This window comes from Phoenix dactylifera, chromosome 11 (genome assembly GCF_051530095.1).
Source record: "Phoenix dactylifera cultivar Ajwa chromosome 11, Ajwa_hap1_PhDact_Kaust_v1.1, whole genome shotgun sequence".
NCBI classification, from domain to species: domain Eukaryota; kingdom Viridiplantae; phylum Streptophyta; class Magnoliopsida; order Arecales; family Arecaceae; genus Phoenix; species Phoenix dactylifera.
This window is the reverse complement of record NC_143200.1, coordinates 7,752,851-7,778,195: the sequence shown is the minus strand read 5'-3', so window position 1 is coordinate 7,778,195 and position 25,345 is coordinate 7,752,851. Positions and strand designations below refer to the sequence as shown.

At 48.1% G+C, this 25,345-nt stretch overlaps 1 protein-coding gene and 1 pseudogene across 1 annotated transcript; one reads left to right on the top strand and one right to left on the bottom strand.

Moving 5' to 3' along the window:
• Positions 1 to 4,241: 4,241 nt before the first annotated feature.
• On the top strand, positions 4,242 to 18,773 carry LOC103713922 (cytochrome b-c1 complex subunit 8). The gene is made up of 2 exons (XM_008800972.6): positions 4,242 to 4,529; positions 18,539 to 18,773. The coding sequence occupies exons 1-2, from the start codon at positions 4,360 to 4,362 to the stop codon at positions 18,585 to 18,587; spliced, it is 219 nt and encodes a 72-aa protein (XP_008799194.2). The 5' UTR covers positions 4,242 to 4,359; the 3' UTR covers positions 18,588 to 18,773.
• A 2,462-nt stretch (positions 18,774 to 21,235) lies between these two features.
• Positions 21,236 to 22,090, bottom strand: LOC103713920 (dirigent protein 22 pseudogene; annotated as a pseudogene).
• Positions 22,091 to 25,345: the final 3,255 nt, after the last annotated feature.

The following is a 25,345-nucleotide window of genomic DNA, read 5'->3' as shown; positions in this document are numbered from 1 at the left end:
GGCGCGGAAAAAATCAAGTAAGATATGTCGGATGGCAGGCTCACCCTCCACCGATGGCCAGACCCATCTCGCGGAGAGTGGATCATGCTCCGCTGTCTCCGGATAACCGTCGTCTGATGAAAGAAGCTAGTATTACGATTACCCTCACTTACCCACTGCACACGAGATTTCTGTCTCCAGAAAATCTCATGTTGCCATAGTAGCGAATGGTGAGTCACAAGTAGCCCCCAAAGATCATCCATATCGTCCTCCGGAAGCACACCCCCTAGGTCTTCCTTCCTTTGCAACTCAGCGATCGAGGTCTCTACCCCTTCCAATCACCGAAAAATGTTGCCCACAACCTCGCGATTCCAACGGCGAAGACGCCTCCTGGTCAACTCAAGTTTGCGCGAGACCCGTTGCATTGCATCCCCATGCACCGGGACCCGCCATGCATCACGGACAATATCCTAAGACTAGGGGTACGACAGTCAAACCTTCTCAAAATGGAAGGGGTTGTAATGAGTGGGACCCGATGAGGTAGAAAGTAGCAGAGAACATGGTCCGAGGCAATCCGAGGTAGGTGACTGACCCGACAAGTAGTGAATCGAAGGATCCAATCTGGGGACGCAAAGGCCCTATCTAATCGCTCCCAAATCCTAGCACTGTGGTCCGGAAAAACCTAAGTCTACCAGGCCGTTCCGCGACACAAAATCATGGAACTTCCTCCTGTCCACTCCATCCGTGAAGGTAGCACCTCCCCGCTTCTCATTCTCACTCTGGATACAACTGAAGTCACCAACAACCACCATCAGAATACCCTCGCCTCCACAGGTGCCAAAGGACTCTCCTAACCCGGTGATCCGTGCTCGCGTACACGCCACACAGCACCCACGGAGTAGCATCAGGTTTCGACACGACCATGACTACTTGTTGGGGGCAGCTGTGGAAGACATCAACTGTCGCCACTCCTCGCCTCTACTGGACCAAAATACCTCCCGACAGCCCCTAGGAGTCGACTGCATAGGTCTCCCAGTCCCTCTCCAGGCGCCGCCTCAATCGTCTGAGCCCCTCGCCAGATAACGGGTCTCACAGAGGAAACAAATCTTTGGACAATGGACCTGCACTAACCGTTTGAAAGAAGACATGAAGGACGACTTGGCCGCCCTCCCCCCCCCCCCGCAATTCCAAGCGAGAATCATCATGGATCATAGTCCACATAGTCGGCCTCAGACTCATCCTCTCCTAGAGTCGCGGGAACATCCTCAGGCTCGATGCCCAGGCTACCTCGCTCCTCCTCCTCATCGCCAACTGTGGATACGACCCCCATAACTGCCCCTGATACACTGCATAGCAGTAGAATGGTCCGTACCCCCTCCTGGGGATAGTGCCTCGGCCGTGCTCCCCTCCAAGTGCGGGGTGGGGTGGCCCCCCGCCATGCATCTACCTGGGGTGGCGTCCTCCAGCACACCCGAGGTCGGGGGTGGAGGGCCAAAACGAAAGACCCCATCTGGGTCAGCGCCCAACATGGGGAGGATTATGGATTTGTAATTGTTCTCAGTTTATAACTAAGGGTGGTATATTATCTCTCAAAAAAAGTTCTGAAGAATTATGGATTATTAAAATAGCTGTTATGACTTACAAAAAATAAAATAAAAATAAATGAAAACAACTGTAAAATTTGGAAGATGGATTTCTATCCGATGACAAATTTTGAAGTCCATTGAGAAGATGGCTGTGATCGCTTATTTATCAATTTTACAAACTACCATTATCCTCTAGCTTTGGGCCATGGAAGGAGGGTTTAACTTTAATTATGATAGGCCTCCTGGCAATACAGAACAAATTACTTTCCCAAAGAAATGAAGGGAAAAAACTCAAAGTTTAGATGATCTTTTATTTTATTAAGAAAAAGAATGAGAGAAGAGTTGAAGGGAAAAAAAGGGGGAAAAACGTTGATCATGGTTGAATCGCAACTCAGAAACAGCCATCTGATGAAAAAACAAATAACATAAGGTCTGCCAAGCAGATATCACGTGAAAATACTATAGAAAAAGCATATGAGACACAGTCATGCAACCAATATTATATAACCAGAGTTCTTCTTTTTGGGCTTGTGGGCCAGCCTAGAGTGGCCAGGCCCAACCCGACCCATGACCAGCCCAGTCCTACGGGCTTATGGGCCGGCTCGAAGGGGCCAGGCCCAGTCCAACCATGCACAAGGGCACAATCTAGGCGGAGAAGAAGACTCCGATGGGAGTCTTCTCTCTCTCCTAATTCCGGCAAAGTCAGACTCCCATAGGGCAATTCAAGTTCGATTCAACCTTTGGGATTACACCTATTTAACTCTCCTTCTCCTTCTTTGATTTTCACCACCTGAATCGTCGGGAATCGCCGTTGATTCCAAGTTACTTCTCCAAGTCTCCTCCTTGATTCCTCGCCAGAAACCTCATCAGATCTTCGTCGGACTAAGATTAGACCCAAACCGCTCCTCCTCTCTTCTTCTTCCGGTCATCTAGCCATGTTTTCATTTGATTTAAGCTGGCAAGTCACAGGGATTCATCCAAAACAGAGGTACCCAATTTCGGCGACTCTTGCTCCTGTGTTCGTCACCACCGGCAACCGAAATAAGCCGGGGTTCTTGCCAGGGCTTTGGTCAAGCTCTACCACCACAGCCGAGCCTTGATTGCCGTCCGGCAAGCTGCCGGATTGATGTTGATCAAGACTTCCTTGTTTGGTGTTATTTTCCTCTTCCGTTTCGGCCGGCCATCGCCAAGCGTGGCAAGCCTCTGGCACCGCTAGGGGCGTTGCTGACCATGGGCCGCCCACCGCGAACATCCTCTTCCTTTCAGAAAGAAAAAAAGAAAGAGAGGGAGAGCCTTCCAGTTCTCTCCTCTTTCCTTATCTTTCTCTCTCCTCTCTCCTCTGTCTAGTTTCTCTCTCTTCCCTTCTTCTTTTTCTCTCTTGGTGTCTCTCTCTCTAGTTGACTCGTGTAGGTAGTAGAAGGGACTCAGGAGATCTGGTGATGGACCTCTGGTGGACGTCGGTAGGCAATTTAGGTTACTAGTCCATTATTTCAATTTTTTTTTGATAACTAAGTTTGATTCCGTGAGGGAAGAGTGATCTACGCAAAAGGTTCTAATCGGGATACTCTGCACCCCGGCAGGAGGGTCCCAAATATTCTCATTGTAGACTTAGGTTGACCCTAGTAGAGGGTTCTGGACCAGCCACCCGTCGAGCTAGCCTTACCTCGACCATCACCAAGTACTATTGGACTCTATTATCATGAATCTCCATTGTGTTACCTGTACCATGGTCTGATTCTTATTGCATGAACACTACTACCTAGTCGACTCTGTCCATCTTGCGTCTGACTGTTGTCAGCTACCATTAGACTTATAATTGATAACCCTGATCTATTACCTTGATTGGATATATGTTTGTTGATCAGATGAATTATGTTACACTATATTTACTAATTCAAATAATTGGGCATTGCCATCTAGCTAGCCTCATATATCTTCCTATATGAATATATTTTCACAGTCAATCTTGGTTTTGTATAGGGCTACAGTCATCGGAGCAGAAAAAAACCCAACAAAATATTATACTATAGTTTCTCTCTCTTTCTATTTCTTTCTCTTGGTATTTTCTCTCTCTTGCTTGATGTGAGATAATTTTGGTTATAGGGACTCAAAGGGTAGTCCTAGATTACTACGTGATGGTGGACCCTTTAGTGGATCAGTAGAGGGTTCTAAGTTGTTAGATACCTCGGATAATTTTTGATATTGACTTGGTTCTATAGAAGAATAAACTTTTGGACAAGAGGACGCTGAGCAGAGTTCTGTGCACCCCGATTCGTAGATCGTAATCCTATTTAAGAAGAGGTAGGATTCCTTGCGCTTGCCCCAATCCAACCCATTAACACTTCTAGCAAGAATAATGATTTCCTACCTCACCTAATAGCTTCAACTATCTTACAACTGTTTTTATAAATTACATATATATATATATATATATATATATATATATATATATTATATTTAATCATTTAGTTTGAATTGAAGTTTGATGGCTTTTTATATCATGAACACTAATCCATTCTATTGAGTCCTTTGATCACAACCATCCCCTAAATGCTTCGCCTTGGATGTAAAAGTTGGCGTTATCGCATCCCCTAAATCATTGCCGTCCAAAGCCTTGATCACGTGCGTCGCACGTGCCAGATAATTGTTCTTCAGCAGTCCTCCCGGTTGCGAGGCGACCATAAGATACAGGGAGGCGGCGGCTCATCACAAAGAAAAGGACGAGGGCGCAAGCGCGAGGGCTCGGAATCGGATTCGGTGCGAGAGAGAGAGAAAGAGAGGGGGGTTTGGAGAGATGGGGAAGACGCCAGTGCGGATGAAGGCGGTGGTGTACGCGCTGTGTCCGTTCCAGCAGAAGGTGATGCCGGGGCTGTGGAAGGATCTCCCTGGGAAGATCCACCACAAGGTCTCTGAGAACTGGCTCAGCGCTACCCTCTTGCTCGCCCCCGTCGTCGGCACCTACTCGTATGCCCTCTCGTTGTCCCTCTTCTTTTTGTGCCGTCCTCATTAACCGCTGATTTATTTCTTCATTCGATCATTGATGTCTCGAGATTAGCTTTCGATGGCTTCGACAAAGATCTCTTTTTGTTTAACCATTACATTAATCGGTGTCGTCTTTGCTTATTTGTTTTGTTTTCATCCATGTATTTTATAGATTTGAGTGCGTCAGATTTCTCTGTTTTCTATTGCTGTGATAAAAGGAAAAGCTTTTTTTTTTTGAAAGCACAAATGGATTGATATTGGTGATGTTTTCTTGTTGTTCTGATCGTGTTATTGGTGGGTTGGGTTTTCAGATGTAAAATATTTTCATTTCAGATCACCCCTATGGTGATCCGCGTGGTTTTTCCTCTATAAAGATTAAGGAAAGAAAGAGAAAAAGAACTTCCCCCTCCTGCCACGAGCCGTTTTGGCTGTTTTAGAAGGCGTGGCGTTGTTGCATTTGTGTGTCAATTCTTTGGAATACTTGGAGAATGAGAAAGAAATGGTTGCGGGGCTTAAGATTGGATTGGTTATAGTTTAGGGAATTTATGTCTTATTTCTGAAAGTTGCCTCTGTTTGGAGCTCTGCCGAAGTTTGGAAAGATCGTTTCCGAAGCTGTGATATTTGGATCTTAGGTCCACGATGTGTACATTTTCCTCTGGGCATTCAGATATGAGATATGGTTGTTGGTCCTGTCTGATTTTTGGATCTTAGGTCCACGATGTGTACATTTTCCTCTGGGCATTCAGATATGAGATATGGTTGTTGGTCCTGTCTCATTGCTGCATATTTGGTTGAGACTCTTGCTGATCTGGGAAAATAATGTTTCCATCTAATGAAGTTACAAAAAAATCTGGCATGGACCAGGTTACACAACTCAGCTCATAAATTGATTTTTGTGGTTAAAGCTAAGATAGTGTTTGAACATTTGGATACCTTGGCATGCTGGATATAAGCCAAGGAAATAGTATTGATGACAGCTGTTTTTAACTTTTTGTCAGTCTGATTGCAAGAGCTTTTGGCATTAAGCTAGGGCAGCAGTTAGAAGTACAATTAAAATCTAATTGACAATAGAATCAGAAATGGAAAATGAAAAGAGATGTCTATATTATGGCTCATCTTTTTGCATCATCGATATGTTTGACATTTTTTTTAACTTTTCTAAAATGCTTGTGGTAGTAGTTTTCTTGAGTGGCATGTTGGTAATGTGAATAGTTATAGAAGCAATTTACATAGATAAATGGAAAGGCTAATTCTCAATGACCTTGATTGTCAGGATAATAATGACAATCCTGGAGCATTAGTTTTAGTGTGCGCTTTCCGACTCAAGGATAGAGAGATTGTGGCGTGAAGTATGCATCTTTTTTATCTTCTTTTTGGGGTTTGTAGTTGGGACATTGGAGTTTGGAAGATATCTAAATGATATCTGCTACACTTTAAAGTAAAAAAAAGGAACGCTTTTAAGTTCATATATCACTAAATTTTATAATGATTTATAGACCAATGAATATACACTGAAAACTTATAGTTCACACGAACAAATTTTGTAGTTGGCCATCATTTCCATTGAGAAAGACATGCAATTCGCTACCAGTGTGTGAAAAGTTTTATGAATAATGATTTGGTTAACATTTCTTATTCATTTAGTATGCTAGGTGTTGGGGGGAAAACCCAAGTCATGCCAGTCTGAAGGCGCTCGACCAAAGAGCGCCGACCAGAGAGGCGCTCGACCAAAGAGCGCCGACCAGAGGCGCTCGACCAAAGAGCGCCGACCAGAGAGGCGCTCGACCAAAGAGTGCCGACCAAGAGAAGCAACCCCGCCACAGGACACTCCGCTAAGCAACCGGCTCGGCTCAGCACCCGAGCCGGGCCCGTACCTTAGCCAAATATCCAATCTCCACCTAATCCTCTAAAGGATCTGACAACTAAATACATGACTCCACTACAATCTGTCACCATTCCTAGGTCATCAAGGCACGTGATCTCCACCGGCATTCGGCACGCCCTATCATTAATGCATGAGACCCCATCAGGCCTCCGATGCACTCGGCCATTAAATGAACACGGCTCAAGATGATCTCCGGATCACTGAACCATCAAAGCATATGGCTCTTCCTGACCACCGGTTCACTCAGCAATCAATGCACTTGCTATCTACGAACCCCAGGCCCACCACGGCCGGCGGTTCAACCACCCCAACGGGTCCGATCAACCGTGACAACTCCCTGACTCCGGCCTGATCCGGCCTTATTCTCCACAACGCCATTAATGAGCGTGATCGTGCCCAATTATCACAAAAGAAGACAAATTTTCCTGTCACCTCTCATGTAACATAATATCTTCCTATAAAAGAGAACCTGGGGGGAAAAGGAGGGAGGGGGTACAGATATACACAAAAAAGAGAGAACAAACATTCTCCTCCTTTACTCCCCACATATTAACCCCCTCTGACTTGAGCTTCGGAGGGCCGGCGCCGGAAAGCCCGGCCACCGGCTTTCTTGCAGGATTCTCCAGGAGGACGCCACCAGTCGACGCACCGCCACCCATCGTCCCGGCAGCGGAGCTCCTTCCCTTTCGGTTCGCGGCAGCCCCCGGGTCCAATTTCCAGCAACAGTTGGCGCTAGAGGAAGGGACCGAGTTGCTGCCATGAAACTAAGAAGTAAGGGGGCTTCCAATGCCTCTCGACGTCCTCCACCTAGTCCTGGACACTCTGTCCAGAACTCGCCGCCTCCGGCCGAATCAACTCCTCAAGTTCGGCCGGAGCAGTTTGATGCCCTGGTGCAACAGGTGCAGGCCTTGGCCACCGCTGTCCAAGGCTTGCAACCTAGGGGCATCCCGACAGCACCGCTCCCTCCGGCTCCAGTTCAACCGGAGCCTCCTACAAGCGGACTTTCCCTTCAAGGTCAGGACTCTCAAGTCCAGGCCTCCCTCTGGAGAGAACATCCAGTTAGAGGCCCTGGTGGCTGGCCACAACCCTCGGAGGCTGAGTCGGTTCCAGGGCAACTTGCACCAGAACGAACCACTGCAGCGATCCCCCAGAATGATGAACTCGACAAGAAGGTCGATAAGCTGGAACGCCAGATCCAGGCACTCCACGGAAGGAAACCGGGACATGATGGTGACTTCGAGTTCACCACAAAGTCCCCCTTCTCCCAGGAGATTGAAGACGAGCCGGTCCCGCCGCGGTTCAAGATGCCCCAGGTGGAGCCTTACAACGGCAGGGCCGACCCCCTTGACCACCTGGATAGTTATCGGGTCTTAATGGCCCTACAAGGAGCCTCGAAGGCCATGATGTGCAAAGCTTTTCCAGCGACACTCCGAGGACCGGCCCGGCTTTGGTTTACTGGGCTGAAGCCGAGTGCTGTCTCCTCCTTTGAGCAGCTCGGCAGGCAGTTTGCCAGTAATTTTGCCGCCAGCCAGCCCCAGCGGCGGACATCAGACTCCCTCCTTGACATCAAACAAAAGGAGGGAGAGTCCCTCAGGGAGTATTTGGACCGGTTTACCGCCGCAACATGGGAAGTCCGGGAGCTTGACCAGTCGATCGCCATGTCAGCACTGAAGACTGGAGCCCGGTCTTACAGGTTCCTCTTCTCTATCGAGAAGAATTTCCCTGCGGACCTCATCGAAATGCTTGTTCGGGCGCGGAAGTACGCCAAGGCTGAGGAAGCCGTGGTCGTTAGGCGGAGCGGGGCCGAACAGACCCCCAAGAAACAGAAAAGACGCCGCGAGGAGCGTGGCCAGCCCAGAAGCCCGTCCCCGCGCCGAGTCAAAAATCCGCCCCGCCTAAAGAGTCCACCCCGACTACGGGGACCGCCTCAGCAGAGGTCACCATTCCGCCCGAGGTTTCCACCACGGGCCCGTGCACCCGAAGGGAGGTATGAAAACTACACTCCCCTCACCGCTCCTCGGGCCGAAATTCTCATGGAGATTGAGGGTCGGGATTGCATCCGGCTCCCACCTCCGAAACGAGATTCCGGAGCTCGGCGTGATCCCCGAAAATATTGCCGTTTCCATCGGGATCACGGCCATGACACTGAGGACTGCTATCAGCTCCGGAACGAGATCGAAGCGCTCATCCGCCGAGGGGTGCTCGATCGATTCGTGCGAGGCCGGCGCGAAGAAAAGAAGCCAGCCGAAGGAGCCGCACAGCCTGGAGGTTCAAATGCCAACAGGCCCATCGCCGGCACCATCAACACCATCCGAGGCGGGGCCTCGATTGGAGAAGCTTCAGGGGAAGGAACCTCCTCGAAGCGCCTACGTGCCTCGGAAGCCATCTCTTTCTCAGACGATGATCTGGAGGGAGTTGAAACTCCCCACGATGATGCTGTGGTCTTTTCCATGATCATAAATAGATTTGATGTAAAACGCATCTTGATCGATAATGGAAGCTCGGCGAATGTTTTGTATTTTGATGCCTACGGTAAAATGGGGATGATAGGAGAGCAACTACGGAGGATGAATGCTCCGTTGGTTGGATTTACTGGGGATTCAGTCCCAGTAGAGGGCGAGGTCGACCTTCTGGTCACGGTCGGGCTCGCCCCCTGTGAAAGTACTGTGAGGATGAGCTTCCTTGTGATACGCCTGCCCTCGGCCTACAATGCCATCCTCGGAAGACCAGGTCTCAACGCCCTCCGAGCGGTAGTCTCGACTCGCCACCTGCTCATGCGATTCCCCACCAGCCAAGGAGTTGGCGAAGTTCGTGGGGACCAAACGGTAGCGAGACGATGCTACATGACGACCCACGAGGCGAAACGACCAGCTGAGGTGCCTGTCCCAGCAACCGACCAGCCCTCAACTAAAACTCTGGAGGCACGGGTCAACCCTCAGAAAAAGCGGGTAGAGCCTGGTGAGTTACTAATCCAAGTTCCTTTGCGCGAAAGCTTTCCCGAGCTAACCGTGCAGGTCGGCTCTGGCCTCAATGAGTGCGAAAGGGATCGCCTCGTCAACTTCTTGCGAGACAACATGGATGTCTTCGCCTGGTCGCCCGCGGATATGCCGGGGATAGATCCAGAGATCATGGTCCACCGGCTCCAAGTAAAGCCAACCTGCAAGCCCGTGCGACAAAAGAAGCGAGGCGCCGCCCCTGAACGACAACGAGCAGCAGCCGAGGAGGTTGACAAACTCCTCGAAGCTGGCTTCATCCGGGAGATATCCTACCCGGAGTGGCTCGCCAATGTGGTCCTCGTCAAAAAAGCCAGCGGAAAATGGCGCATGTGCGTGGACTACACCGACCTGAATAAAACCTGCCCAAAGGACAGCTTTCCACTCCCCAGCATCGACCAGCTCGTGGACTCCACCTCGGGGCACGAGCTGTTAGCATTCATGGACGCCTTCTCCGGATACAACCAGATCCGCATGACGCCAGAAGATGAAGAAAAAACGGCCTTCATCACCGACGGGGATACCTACTGCTACAAAGTAATGCCATTCGGCTTAAAGAATGCCGGGGCAACTTATCAAAGACTGGTCAGCCGGATCTTTAAAGACCAAGTAGGCCGGAACATGGAGGTCTATGTTGATGATATGCTGGTGAAAAGCAAGGCGGTGCAAGACCATGTGGCCGACCTTGATGAAGCATTCTCCACACTCCGGAGGTACCAAATGAAGCTCAACCCAGCCAAATGCGCCTTCGGAGTCACCTCCGGCAAATTCCTCGGCTTCATCATTACACAACGGGGAATCGAGGCCAATCCTGAAAAGATCCGAGCACTCCAGGAGATGACGCCTCCGAGGACAGTCAAGGAGGTACAACGGCTTACGGGCCGAGTTGCAGCCCTCGGGAGATTCATCTCCCGCTCAGCCGAGCGCTGCCTTCCATTCTTTGCGGCTCTTAAGAAGCCGAAAAACTTCCTATGGTCGGACGAGTGCCAGCAGTCTTTTGCAGAGCTCAAGCACCTTCTGGCCTCCCCTCCCCTGCTCACAAAGCCTCAACAGGGTGAACTCCTCTACCTGTATTTAGCTGTTTCCCCTGTAGCAGTAAGCTCGGTCCTGGTCCGAGAGGAGGACAAGCTCCAAAAACCAGTATATTACACCAGCCGGGTCTTGAGGGATGCTGAAACCCGATACTCTAAGCTGGAAAAGACTGCCTATGCCTTGGTCATTTCAGCTCGGAGGCTCCGGCCTTATTTCCAAGCCCACACAATGGCCGTGTTGACCGACCAGCCAGTAAAGCAGATCCTGCAAAGAACAGACCGCGCAGGCCGGATTACTAAATGGGCCATCGAGCTCGGGGAATTTGACCTCGAGTATCGACCCAGACCGGCGATCAAAGCGCAAGCACTCGCCGATTTCATAGTCGAGTGCACCATACCGGACGAGGTCAAGCCTGAACCTGAGCCTATACCAACGGAGCAGACCCCGAGTTTGGCATGGACTTTGCATGTCGATGGCTCTTCAAACTCGGGGGGTAGCGGAGCAGGTCTCATCCTCACCAGCCCAGAAGGGGTGGTCGCTGAACAAGCCTTGCGCCTCGAGTTTCCTGCTTCCAACAACATGGCGGAATACGAAGCGCTCGTTGCCGGGCTCAAACTAGCCAGAGAGCTAGGAGTGAAGGACCTGGAGGCCTTCAGTGATTCTCAGCTCGTCGTCAACCAAATTTTGGGTGACTTCGAAGCCAGAGACCCCACAATGCAGAAATATCTTCAGAAGGTACGGGATCTCGCCTCGACCCTGAATTTTTTCGACATCCAACATATTGCCAGGTCGGAGAATCTTAGGGCCGACCAGCTGTCAAAGCTGGCGTCCTCTCGCATGAGCGAGCTCCCCAAAACGGCGGCACTGGAGTACCTCCAAAAACCCAGTACGGAGGAGCCCGAGCAGGCCCTTTGTATTGAGTCTGAGCCAAGCTGGATGGACGAGCTCATCAGCTATCTGCAAGACGAAGTCCTCCCCAGTGATGAACGAGAGGCTCGCCGAATAAAGCGCTCCGCCACCTGGTACATATTGCATGAGGGAAAGCTCTATCGGAGATCTTTCACCTCTCCCCTCTTCAGATGTCTCCGCCCAACAGAGGCTGATTATGCAATGCGCGAAGTCCATGAAGGGATTTGCGGAAATCATCTGGGAGGACGAGCATTGGCCCATAAAATTTTGCGCCAAGGATACTATTAGCCGACACTCCAGAAGGATGCTGTGGACTTCGTTTGAAGATGCGACCGATGCCAAAGAAACGCCAATGTCCAACGCCGACCCTCGGCTCCCTTAACTTCTATCAGCTCCCCTTGGCCTTTTGCCCAGTGGGGAATTGACATTCTAGGACCATTTCCTATGGCTACCGGACAAAGAAAATTCCTGGTTGTCTCCATCGACTATTTCACAAAGTGGGTAGAAGCCGAGCCCCTTGCCCGGATCACCGAGCAGAAGATGCGGGATTTTGTCTGGAAGTCAATAATTTGCAGATTCGGGCTCCCCCGTATCCTCATATCCGACAACGGCCGCCAGTTCGACAACCTCCATTTCAGAGAATTCTGCTCCGAGCTTGGCATCGACCACCGCTTCACCTCGGTCGCGCACCCTCAGACGAATGGAGAAACCGAGGTAACAAACCGTACTATTTTGCAGGGGCTCAAAGCCGGGCTCGACAAATCCAAAGGACAATGGGTCGAAGACCTATACAATGTCCTGTGGGCTTACCGGAATACATTCCGTGTCCCCACCGGCGAGACTCCCTTCAATCTAACGTATGGAACGGAAGCTGTCATCCCGTTGGAGATTGGGCTCCCTTCTCCGAGGGTAGAACTCCATGATGCCGGCTCCAACTCCTCACAGCTTAGGAACAACCTTGACCTGATCGAGGAAACAAGGGAGGCCGCCCGAGTTCGCATGGCGAGGTACCAGCAAAAGACAGCACAGTACTACAACGCCAGGGTCAAAGTCAAATCCTTCAAAGCAGGGGACCTTGTCCTCAGAAGAGCCGAGGCCTCCCGACCAACCGAGCAAGGAAAACTGGCTCCAAATTGGGAAGGGCCTTACCGAGTCACGCGCATCCGCCGGCCCGGAACTTACAAGCTAGAGTCTCTAGATGGGACTCCCATTCCACGAAGCTGGAGTTCTGAAAATCTCCGCGTGTACTACCAGTAGAACCCCGAGGGGTCCCCTACTATTTAACCATAAATTTCATTTTATGACGGCTTGTGCACTCGTTCAAACTCACCAATTCTCTTAAATTGTCTCATGGTACCAGGCTCGTTCTCCATCGGCCAACGAGCTCGGCTCGTTCTCCATCGACCAACGAGCTCGGCTCGTTCTCCATCGACCAATGAGCTCGGCTCGTTCTCCTACCCCGACCACGGTCGGGATGCCCCGATACTTCGGGATGCGGTCTTCATCGACCAACGAGCTCGGCTCGTTCTCCTACCCCGACCACGGTCGGGATGCCCCGATACTTCGGGATGCGGTCTTCATTGGCCAACGAGCTCGGCTCGTTCTCCATCGGCCAACGAGCTCGGATCGTTCTCCTACCCTGACCACGATCGGGATGCCCCGATATTTTGGGATGACGGAGTACCTACGTGGACTCCCTGAAGATGTTCGTGAGTTCGTGATGCGGCCTCCACCGACCAACGAGCTCGGCTCGTTCTCCTACCCCGACCACGGTCGGGATGCCCCGATACTTCGGGATGCGGTCTTCATCGACCAACGAGCTCGGTTCGTTCTCCATCAACCAACGAGCTCGGCTCGTTCTCCATCAACCAACGAGCTCGGCTCGTTCTCCATCGATCACGGAGCTCGACTCAATCTCCTGTTCGTGATCAACGAAGAGTCCGTGATTGACAACAAACCGGATTCCTCTATCTTGCCGGCGTCCTCAAAGAACGGACTCCGAGCGGAGGAGCGTCTTCAGTCGCCAGGCGAAGTTCATAGCCTCGGCATAAGAACGCTCACGGTACCAGGTACCCATTCAATTAATGTCTTTACATTATCTCATTTATTTTCATTCTCGGATTCTTCTATCTTGCCGGCGTCTCCAAAGAACGGACTCCGAGCAGAAGAGCGTCTTCAGTCGCCAGGCGAAGTTCATAGTCTCGGCATAAGAACACTCACGGTACCAGGTACCCATTCAATTAATGTCTTTACATTCTCATTCTTGGTTAATTAACTACCTGAATGAACCCCCGACCATCGTCGAGGTACCTGGCCGGGCCAATCATCGCTCGGCCTCACCCCTCCTACGTACACCGTTCAATGGCAAGCTTAGTCTGTGCCGTCAGCTCGATGAATTCCCATCTCAAGCTGACAGGCGTTTAACTCGTATGTCGGAAAAAATCCGATCATCCGCCTCGGCAACCCGAGATCCGGGCCCAAAGTTCACTAGGAATTTTAAATCTAGTGACCATAGTCCTAGGGCTCGGTCGAATTCTGAGCTAAGCTCGAAAAGACCCCCCGAGCCCAAGCGCATCCTAGACATAAGCGTCGCTATATTACTGATCTTAGGACCGAGCAACGGAAACTCGAACCTAAGCTCGGCTGTGCCGAGCCTAAACGCAAGTCCAACTATGTGGCGAACGAAGTTGGGGCCGTAGAGCCCAATACCTTGAAGCCTAAAAGCGGATCCAAGTGAGAGAAATCTAAGTCAACCAAAGCACAAGTCAAGCTACAAGTTATAACAAATATGTATATTCATTTCAAAAAGCCCGTAGGCTAAGTACAAAGCTCGGGCTCGGCCTTAACAAGTGTGGGGGCCATCCCGACTTACACAAAAAAAAAACAACTAAGGCTCGGGTTCGGCGACTTCAGGAATGGCCGGCTCTGCGATCAAAGCCTCTTCCTCGGCAGCGCCAGGAAGAGCCTCGGAAGCCATCTTGGTGACCTCGGGGACAGCCTCGACCGCCTCGGCCGGACCTTCCTGGTCGGCCCCCGGCGCTTCTGCCTCCGCCTCCGACCTTTCGACCCCTGCTCCCGGTTTAAGCAGGTTCAGGTCAAAGTCCGGAAGGAGCCGCCGCAGTTGGTTGCGGAAGTTCTTGAAGCCTTGGATCAGCCCGTTCACGCCTTCCTCTTCCAGAAGGTCACGGAACTCCTCCGACTCGCGGAAGAGCCTAACCGCGTCTTGGGCCTGCTCCCGAGCCTCTTGCTCCCGAGCCTCGTGGTACGCGGCTTTCCGCTCGAGGTTTTTTATTTCCCGCTCGAGCTCTAAGGTTTTGAGGCGGGCGTTCCCCACCTCTTGCTCGCGGGTGGCCAGCGCCAGCTCGGCCTCGGCCAAACGAGCCTCCACGGCGCGCACTTCAGATCTCGTCAACGTGTGCGCGCCCTTCTCCTCTTCAAGCTCGGCGGTCAGAGCTCGAACCTCATCCTCGGCCGCTCCACCCTTGCTTGGAGCACCTGGCGCTCGGCCTCGGACGCCAGGCACCTTGCCTCGGCCTCCTCGTGCCCCCGCTGATGCCTCCGAGCTCGCTCCCGGTAGTCTTGCACGATGTGCATCAGCGTCTCCGTCTCGTGCAAATGCTGTAAAAAAGAGGCGTAAGAGACGTGAGAAATTAAAAATAAAACTTGCATAACTGTACAATTAGGAAGACTAACTTACCCGGACGGCAGAGCAAAGAGTGGAGTCCATGAAGGCGCCGTAGTTCATGGACCGTATTTTGGCCTGGTCGGCCGGAAGAAGCGCGACCCGGAATACTTCGCGCGCCACTTGGGGATTATCAAGGGCCGAATCGCCCTCGAAGACCGACCAGACGGGAGCGTAAGGCACCCGCTCCCGTGAGCCCGACGAGCCCGGAAGGCCGACCTCGGCTGGCCCAGGCGGAGCCGGCCCCACAGCTCCTTGGCTGCTCCCCGGCTCGGAACTGGAGGGCTGGGGTCGGACAGGCGGCCGATCTGACTGCCGCAAAACCGGAGCGGGGCGCGCGAGCGCCAAACCCGCTGAACTTCCCCCCTGGTCGGCGATTGGGGCTTCCTGCCGACCAGGGATCCGTGAAATTGGCGCCGGGCACGGGAGCGCCACCGTAGCTCCCCTAGAGCCCGCGCCCTCCCCCCGACCAGCTTCGGAGTGCGCGGGACGAGGAGCGCCCGCCTCGACCGCTGCGGTCGCCGAGACCTTCGCTTTCTTTCTCGGCTCGGTCGGTTCTTCCGAGAGCTCGGCCGCCCTCTTCTGGAACCGGGCGTATAGAACCTCGCTCTTGGTCACCATCTTTGCGATATCTGCAAGGACGAGCAGGATTAGAATTTAGAACTGTAACAAAATGGAAAAGACGCCCTACTGTTACCCTTACCCTGAGGACGCGCCGAACTCAGGCCAACGTTCACTAGAGCGTCCTCACTTATAAGGCCGCTCAGTAAAATACCGTCCCCGAGGCTGCGGATGGTGTCAATGATCCCCTACTCGCGCGGAGAAAGCTTGGGGACTTTGTTGACGGACCTGAGCTGGGTCGGCCCCCACCTAGGGTCAAACCCCCATGTCCGTTCAGAACCTAGAAAGAAGAACTTCTTCCATTCATGAATGGACGAAGGAGCGCCCTGGAAGAGTGGCCGGCCCGCCCGAAGGGCAATGTAGAGCCACTCTCCGTCTCCCGGATTCGACTTCAACACAAAAAGTCGCCGGAAAACGTTGACAGAAGTCGGAATTCCGTACGCTAAACATAGCGACAAGAAACCGACCACTGTCCTCCAGGCATTCGGAGCGAGCTGCGCCGGAACCAACTGGTATTCCGTCAGCAACTCGTTCACGAACCCGTGAAGAGGAAATCGGAGGCCGGCCCAGAGTGCCTCCAGGTACACTCCGATCCGGCCTACCGGAGGATTGGTTACCCGATCGCCCCGCCTGGCGGGCTCCAAACGGAACCCTTGTAGAGGAAAAAACCATTCCTCGGTCATTTCGACCTCCAGTGCACCCATGGTGGACTCGACTTCATTCGGACCGGAACCCATTAGGAGGAAGGAAGAGAAAAGGTTCGAGAGGAAAAGGGACCTGTAAAGGATACCGGAGAAAGGAAACTTCGGACTGAGAAAAGCCGGAGGAAGGAGACAATAAGAAAGCAGCAGGAGGCCAGGTGAGGATTTATATAAATCCCTCCAACGGCCTAGATCAGTGAGAAGAAACGCTGCTCCCCGTTCGGATCACGACGCGTGTCGACCCAAAAGACGGAGCGCCACATTTAATTCGGGCTGACGCTTCGGACACAGAAGCGCCCCATCGGATCATGCGGCCCCATCATGAGCCCACGACGCGAGGACGCTTCGGAGAAGGCGTCTCAGTAATGAGGCATTTTCGGGAAAGAAGAGACGCCGCCCATTAAAGGCACCTCGAAGCGCCTGATAATTCGAAACGCGCGATAATTCAAAATTTCCTTTTAACTCATAATGGCCCGACTAAAACTACTTCCCGCGCTCAAGCTGGTGGCCAGCTGGAACTCGGAAGTCGGGGGGTAGTGTTGGGGGGAAAACCCAAGTCATGCCAGTCTGAAGGCGCTCGACCAAAGAGCGCCGACCAGAGAGGCGCTCGACCAAAGAGCGTCGACCAGAGAGGCGCTCGACCAAAGAGTGCCGACCAAGAGAAGCAACCCCGCCACAGGACACTCCGCTAAGCAACCGGCTGAGCCGGGCCCGTACCTTAGCCAAATATCCAATCTCCACCTAATCCTCTAAAGGATCTGACAACTAAATACATGACTCCACTACAATATGCCACCATTCCTAGGTCATCAAGGCACGTGATCTCCGCCGGCATTCGGCACGCCCTATCATTAATGCATGAGACCCCCTCAGGCCTCCGATGCACTCGGCCATTAAATGAACACGGCTCAAGATGATCTCCGGATCACTGAACCATCAAAGCATATGGCTCTCCCTGACCACCGGTTCACTCAGCAATCAATGCACTTGCTATCTACGAACCCCAGGCCCACCACGGCCGGCGGTTCAACCACCCCAATGGGTCCGATCAACCGTGACAACTCCCTGACTCCGGCCTGATCCGGCCTTATTCTCCACAACGCCATTAATGAGCGTGATCGTACCCAATTATCACAAAAGAAGACAAATTCCCCTGTCACCTCTCAGGTAACATAATATCTTCCTATAAAAGAGAACCTGAGGGGAAAAGGAGGGAGGGGGTACAGATATACACAAAAAAGAGAGAACAAACATTCTCTTCCTTTACTCCCGACATATTAACCCCCTCTGACTTGAGCTTCGGAGGGCCGGCGCCGGAAAGCCCGGCCACCGGCTTTCTTGCAGGATTCTCCAGGAGGACGCCACCAGTCGACGCACCGCCACCCACCGTCCCGGCAGCGGAGCTCCTCCTCCCCTCTCGGTTCGCGGCAGCCCCCGGGTCCAATTTCCAGCAACACTAGGAAACAGATTACTCAACTTTTTTGTTATGTATGTAGATGTTCTTGGACTATAATAGTAAGCTGACTATTTATTGATGTACGAACCATCAACATTTAAATAATAGTATATTTAGGTCATTTATTCATGCGAGATATATTGACGTCTTTATAATGCCAATTCTAGGCATTAATGCTTGCGTGTCTTTAACCATTAGTTTTGATGCCACCATGGAGGAACTTTGCAGTTGGTAGATAATATGAACTAGGTTTCAAAAAGTGGCTTTGGTAGATAATAATGCATACATACATATACATACGTACATTTATTTCCATGTAGAGTCACTTCTAATCACAGCAGTCTGCAGCCTGTGTAGCCTGATACAAGAGCTAAGACTGGTAACATGGTTGTCTCCAGCCAGCACATCTTGTTTTCCCAAATCTGCTGTGCTATTTTTTTCTTGCAACAGCTTATTGGATGGCTTTTGCAGATCATATGAAGAAAGCAAGCTGAACATGATAGTTCTTTTGTTATTTTAAAATTATTTTTAATATATGCTAGCTGATAGCGGTATCAGTTTGCATGTATTCATTTTAATTGCTCCTTTTCTTTTCTTGAAATAAATATTTGTTCTTTCTTCACAAGAAAAGGTGTTTTTCCACTTTATAAAAGACTTAGCTTTTTTCTTGGCATGCTAAAATTATTATCTGATGTCTTATCTGCACATGCAGTTACGTTCAGTATTATCTGGAGAAGGAGAAGCTAGCCCACAGGTACTAAGGTTGAGATGCCCCTCCTTGATATCATCTTGGTCATTAAGGAGCTAATCAGAGTATGTTGCAGTGTGCTCTGATGTGTAACCTTTTAAGTTCTTATTATGCTGCAAACTTTATCACGTTTTCTTTTGAATAATTGACAGTGTGAATTCATTTTTGTCAATTACATGGTTGCACTTCCTGATATTAACTGAGGTGTGGAAACAAATGATGAACCTCATCATATTGGTTGAATAACTACTCCACCTACCTATTGTCAGTGACCATATCTTTTTCTCTTATAATGAGTGGACGCTGAAGATTTTGATAAGGACCTTGGTTGCAAAGCTTTTTTGGTGCAATCTTTTATGCAGCAGTGCATGTTTTGTTGTTTTGTCACAGGCCAAGGATTCCTCGGGGTGGTTCATTAAGGTTGTATAGGTCTTGTTAATGGACAGATTCTGTCTTTAGCTCCTTTAGTGTTGTTTTCTGCTTTCTTATTATCCACCTTATCTTTAGGACTACTGGTTGGCTTTTGCAACTTGGCCAGCAGATCCGTTCATTCCTCCAGCCATTACTTGCCAGCCCTCTAATTCAGATGGAAATATACTTCTATGGATCATAATTCCCTGGAGTTATCAGCAATTTGTACCAGCTATAAAGTATTTCCTGTCTGGGTTCTCTGCTGGGAGTGCCATATGTGATCCATCAGCATTCTTTGATTAAGTGATCCCTTTTATTTTCTTCTTTCTCCTCGACATCAGTTTGATTGAGTGATCCCTTTTATTTTCTTCTTGCTCCTTGACATCAGTAAATTGGTTGCTGGTTTTGAATGCCTAGTCACAATATAAAGTTGATACGTCTTTCAGATTTCTTCTGTTTTGTGAATGCTGTGTGATTTTGGATTCCATCAAGATGCCTGTGGACATCAGTGACAGCGCAATCTGTCTCCAGGTATCTTGGTTCGGTTGTGGGAGGGTTAATACCTGCAGGTCGTTGTTACACGATGAGTCAAACTAAACAGAGAAAAGCGGCACTCCTTCGAATCAAACAAGCGACCAACCAATTCTAACGATTGCAGTGATAGCCATCAAAGCAAGAAGTATAGGTTTGCATGATGAAGTGGGAAGAGTGGAACTTGACAGGTCTCGAAGCTACTAAGCCGTGAATTACATAGGGTTTCAATAGGGTTGAGGTGTTTGAACTGCATAAGGCCTGTCACCAATTCCTCATCACGTTGCTACATATAAGCTACTAGGCGTATTTCTGCAGTTTCAATACCAGCTGTGGCCCCTTTGGTTACCTTGCTTACTGGTACGATGTCTCTCCCGGGCAAGTTCGAAGGCATAATGAAATGAGGCAGATGATAGAATGTCCAAAAATTGGTGAGCATGCAAGGGGAGTTTGTAGATTGGCAAGCGAAAGATTGGATTAGCATTCTAAGATTCTTAAAAATTGTCCATTGGCATTCTAAAGATGGTTGAGGATTGAGTTCACCAATCCTCTGTTGAATTGCTTTATTTTGAAAACTAGGGATTGCAGGAGCAGCGGCCTATGCCCATTCCTCACTCAGTCACAGTTGTCCCTTCCTTTGTTCCCTGCTGTTATGGTGTCTTCTATTCAAGTGTTGCTAATATGTGAGATACACTGTGATAAGGCGTTTTTCCCCATCCTATTGCATTACTTATACTCCCACATGTATGAGTTACTACAGCCTTACAAAGTGTTCAAGAAAGGTTTCCGAAATGGGTTCTGTTGATGCAGAAAGCTAGGCTGCAGGGTGGTAAAATTTGACGTGACGTGAAAACCTGGATCGGGTTTGGGTCGGGTTTTTCAATTTGGATTGGGGATGGATCAAATTTTGTCCCAGATTCTAAATAGATTGGATATGCTTCAGAGCTTAAACCCAACTCGGACCGATCATTGGGGTTCATCTATGGGTGGGTATAGATTGAAAGGTCTTGACCCCAATGTAAGATCGGGTCAGGCCGCACATAGGTTAAGATTTTGTATATTATTGTTCTACTTTGCCCTGACCCTAACCTGACTTATTAACACCCCTAAGCAGGGTTATGACATTTAATAATTTGGGACATTTCTGTGAACTCTCCTGATCTCTGTCTTTCTCAATTACAAATCTGAGGGTTGTAGATTGCAAGCTGAACCACTTTCATCTTTTCAGCGTGCTTTTCTAATTTGTCTAATTATGTGGTGCTTAGCTAACAATTTCATGCACAAGCTCTAATCAAATTATTTCCCATTTGAGATACCCTATATATATGTTCACAGGAGGCAGATGAGCAATCTAGACCGCTAAATGCAGTTATAGACTTGCCTCTAGAATCCGTGGCAATCAAGATGGCATACGTAGGTGAGAATTAGGTAAGCCCTCTGTCACCTTTCTATAATATAATCACCACTGGCTCTAAACGTGCAGTGTAGGGAAAACAAAGTTGGTGCTTGATCTATTTTAGACATGTCAACACCAGATTGGATTTCCAATATTAATTGTTACAATAATCTATACCATACTTCCACAAATGAGACCCACTATAAGATTTGATGCCACCTGATGATGTGATCACTAAAATGTTCTAGATTAATTAAGCATGACATGATCTATATATGCATGTTAAATAAGTGATTTCCATCCCCACCACTGAATAATTTACATCAGCACCAAAGGTTACTTTTGAGATTTATTGAGCAAACAATTATTTACAACCACAGTTCTGTCTTTGTTATTTAAAAAGTACTAAAAATACAATACTTACTGGTGGGAAAGTAGAAGCACACAGGACTTGCAGAAACGAAAGTAGAAGCACCACAGCAGTGAAGACGATCGACTTTTCTTTTTACAAGAAGACCACTGAAACAACCTTAATAATGGAGGACGAAGCAATTGTACTCAACCACTGCGTTCATGGTCTTCATGTCAGAACTGTAGGTCTTGGCCTGGACGTAGCCCCGGGCCAGCCGGAACAGCCCGCTGCCGCCGATGACCGGCATCTCCCTCACCGGCGTGAACACCATATTTCGGCCGAGCACCGTGATCGTGCTTCCGTTGTACTTGCCATCCATGAAAGCAAAGTTCATGGCCATCAGAAGGCCTACACCCTCCTGCGAGGCCAACGCGTAGAATCCCTGCGCCCGGCCGACAAGCTTGGATGCCATCGCCGGGCCTTCCGTCAGTGCGTTGTCGATCACGTTCACCTGGCCAAAGAAGCTGCTTGATGTGTTTGTTGACGCTGCCTGGGCCACCTGCACGGAGCTCGGGCTGCGACCGCTTACTATGTCGTGCCAGAAGACGCGCAGGTGGGTGAGCTTCTCGTGGAGGGTCTTCGGGGCTGGCTTCTGGCTTTGGACGAAGCTATAGGGTTGTTTGGCCAAAGTGGTGGTGGTGGTGGTGGTGAGGAGGAGCAGGAGGAGGAGGAGTTTGATCATTTTGGGTGGCTACCTTTCTTCCCTGAAGTGAAGGGCAATGGCAGAATGCTTTTCGGGTGTAGGAGTGACTTTGGGCTTTTGTATGCGTGGTGGGAAGTTGGTTGGCGGAGGAGGGTCCATCTCATGATCCTTCGATAACGACACCTAAGCTGAAATCGGATGGAATGCCTATATCTATATCTATTTTATTTGATAAATATAAATATGGATATAGATACTAGACGAATATAAAAATTTATATTTATATTTATTTTAAATAGATACATATATAAATTGGATACCAAAAGTATAAATATAAGTACAGATATAAATTAAATAATTAAACTTTATGACCACGGAATTAAATATATTACTAAGTAGGTGATAAATCAAATTAGTAACATATTAGTGTGGTCATTTATTTTTTTTAAAAGTTCACGAGTACTATATAAAATTAAATAGGATTACAAATGAAATTGAATATTTAGATACGGATCAGATAGTTGTCTATTTATATCCATATTTTTTTTGACGGATATAGATGTGGATACAGATATTATGCTCAAATATTTATTCATATCTGGATAGTTTTGAATATAAAAATAGATCTAGACGGATATTATCCGATCCACTTTTACCCCTAGTGGGATCAGACTTTGGTAATATTTTTTTCTTTTGTGATCGTGGTGGTTAGATCGCGGAATCTTCAAACTATGTTATAAAAAATGGATTTGATGCGGGGGGGGGGGGGGGGGGGGGTTTCTTAACAGAAAAGCCAATGGTTCCAATGATTTATTTATTGATATATAGTCCTTTCACCCCTTTGAATTCGTATGCATGGTTATGTTGAACGCAATTTCTAAACCAAGCATAATCTATATTTGTAGAAGCACCACAACCCCACTCCAACAAGACGGGAGACCATCAGTCTACTCAAAAAAGGAGGTTTGGTTGGAGGATGGAAGGTTCTATATATTTTTTATACTTTATTATTCTTTTTTTTTTTGTTGATCTCCCATGGCATATCAAAAAGAAAAAGAAGATTTTGGAGAAAACACAGAAAATTTTTGAGAATAAAAATAGTGGTCGCCTTTGCCACTGTTGTATTATATTGTATTTATAGACACATGCTTATATAAGAATACAGATGAAAAGCTTGACTCAATTGATTTGCGTTTAAATTATAAATTATAAATTTAAATTTAAAATATGACATAAATGGTAATTTTAAATATTCCAAGATTGATGAAAAACGATTACAAGGCTGATGCTGAATTCGCAATGCACCATATATGATAATTATGTAGGCATATCTTGTAATTGCATGAATCAAGTCTGCTATCAGGTTGACATCTGTAATTCAAATTCAAATTTTAAAAGTACAAGAAATGGTAATCATGTCGGCATATCTTATGATTGTGGCTGACATGAATTAAACCTGCTATCAATATCATATAAGCATGTCGGGTATAGAGCATATGTTGCTATAGTTCAATTTGTACAAAGGAAACTACCTTCCTATTCTAGCTTTTGTTTCCTTGGCTATCAATGGTTCTATTCTCATTGGTCTTTTAAGTTTCACAAAGTTTTAATACCAACTGCAAATTTATCTTACCAAAAGCTCAGTACTTTTGATTGTCTGATATTGGAACTAAGTTTCACAAAGTTTCAGGCTAACCCGGTCGTTTATGCTTTGGTGCTCTACATCAAAAACTTCCTAGACTTATTATTAAAAAGAATCAAGCTTGTACTATTTGCAATTGTGGTGAAGTGCGACCTAGAGAGGTCCTCTTGGTAGAGGGACAACAATTAACCAATAAATGTTCTTTAATGTTGTCCATATACCAATAAATGTCCATGCAGGTTGGTTTTTGGAATAAAATCTACGTCTCTATTTATAAATCACGTTAGTAATTGTCTTGTTCTCTATGTGTTTTATTAAGTTCAATTCAGACAGTTCTAGCTTGTTATTAGCAAATACTTGGAGATTTCCCTGTATTCTATAGCAATTTTATTGAAGCACAGGATCCTCTGAAAATGGATCGGTCAGTTGTAAAATTTTCATTACTTTATGTTTACATTTCCATCAATTAACCAGTAGCGAAATGCTACCATTTTATCACATTCTATTATGCTGCTGATAGCATTTACTGGGTTCTAACAGGTTCAGAAATTCTCTGCAAGCGCTATAGGATTGATGCAGATGGTCGCTGCAGGAAAATATATGCTTCCATTTGCTGCATGATATATTTATGTACACTTGCTACTTACAGTTAATGCTGAGCAGTGTGCTTGGCATTACTATTTGATTGCGAATTTCTTGAGAAACTTCCCCTTCGTTTGTTCGATGGCGGTGTTAGCCAGGCTGCTTTTCGCATCTTGAGCAACTTGAGGAAAGGGAATTATGTTGGATTGAGCTAGAGAGGCCTCCAAGATGAAACTGTTGAAGCTGGACATCTGCCCATTCTTAGTTGAGCAATCTCCAGCTCCAAAACAATGTAGATGAGGTGAGGTTCGATCATCTGGGGGTGGACACAGTACCTACACTAGCAAGAAAGATCAATGGTGGCTGTAACATAATACATGATTTTCGAACAAGCAGCTCGTGTGTTTTCTTGGGGGAAAGAAAAAAGAGCAGCTTGTGTATGATTGTTGAAAAATATGTTATGTGAACAAAATCTTTTGTATTTACATCTAAATCATCCATGAAGAGCAGGTCTTTCCCTCAGCAAACAAGGTTTTTTAGTGCTGAATTTTGTTTCGAAGCTGTAATCTCAAATATGATATGCAAAGTGTGAGAATTTAGCTAGATATACAAATGCTATTGCTCATGCTGATTCTTTGATTATCACAAATTGTTAGAGAACGTTTTATAGATAATCAATCATCTCTTATGGTATAGATGATTGTTGTGATCCAGTTTATTTACCGGTTCTTGTTTTCTCAACTTGTGGTAACAGGTTATTCAGGCTGGGCGCAAGAGCATCTAATTATGACATTCAAGAGCTCTGCTATTCTGGAGATTAGTTGTTTAGCAGGCTCATGTCCCTGAATGCGTGTAGTGCAAGCGCTGGTAAATTGGAGTGTTCTCTGCGCCAGTTGGGTGTGGCCTCCTCTGAACAGAAGAGAAGCTCATACATGAAGAACTGCATAGACACAGAATCACAGGAAATTGACACACAAAACATGCTCAACATACATCTGATAAAGAGCAAGAATAAAGTTGACAGCTTATCCAAAGTTTCATCTCCCTTCTGCAAATGCAACATATCTCGCTAGCATGATGCTTATTGACACAATAGTTATGTCTTACTGGCCTGATGCTTGCTGGAATAGAGGGACTGCAGAAGTCTAACAAAC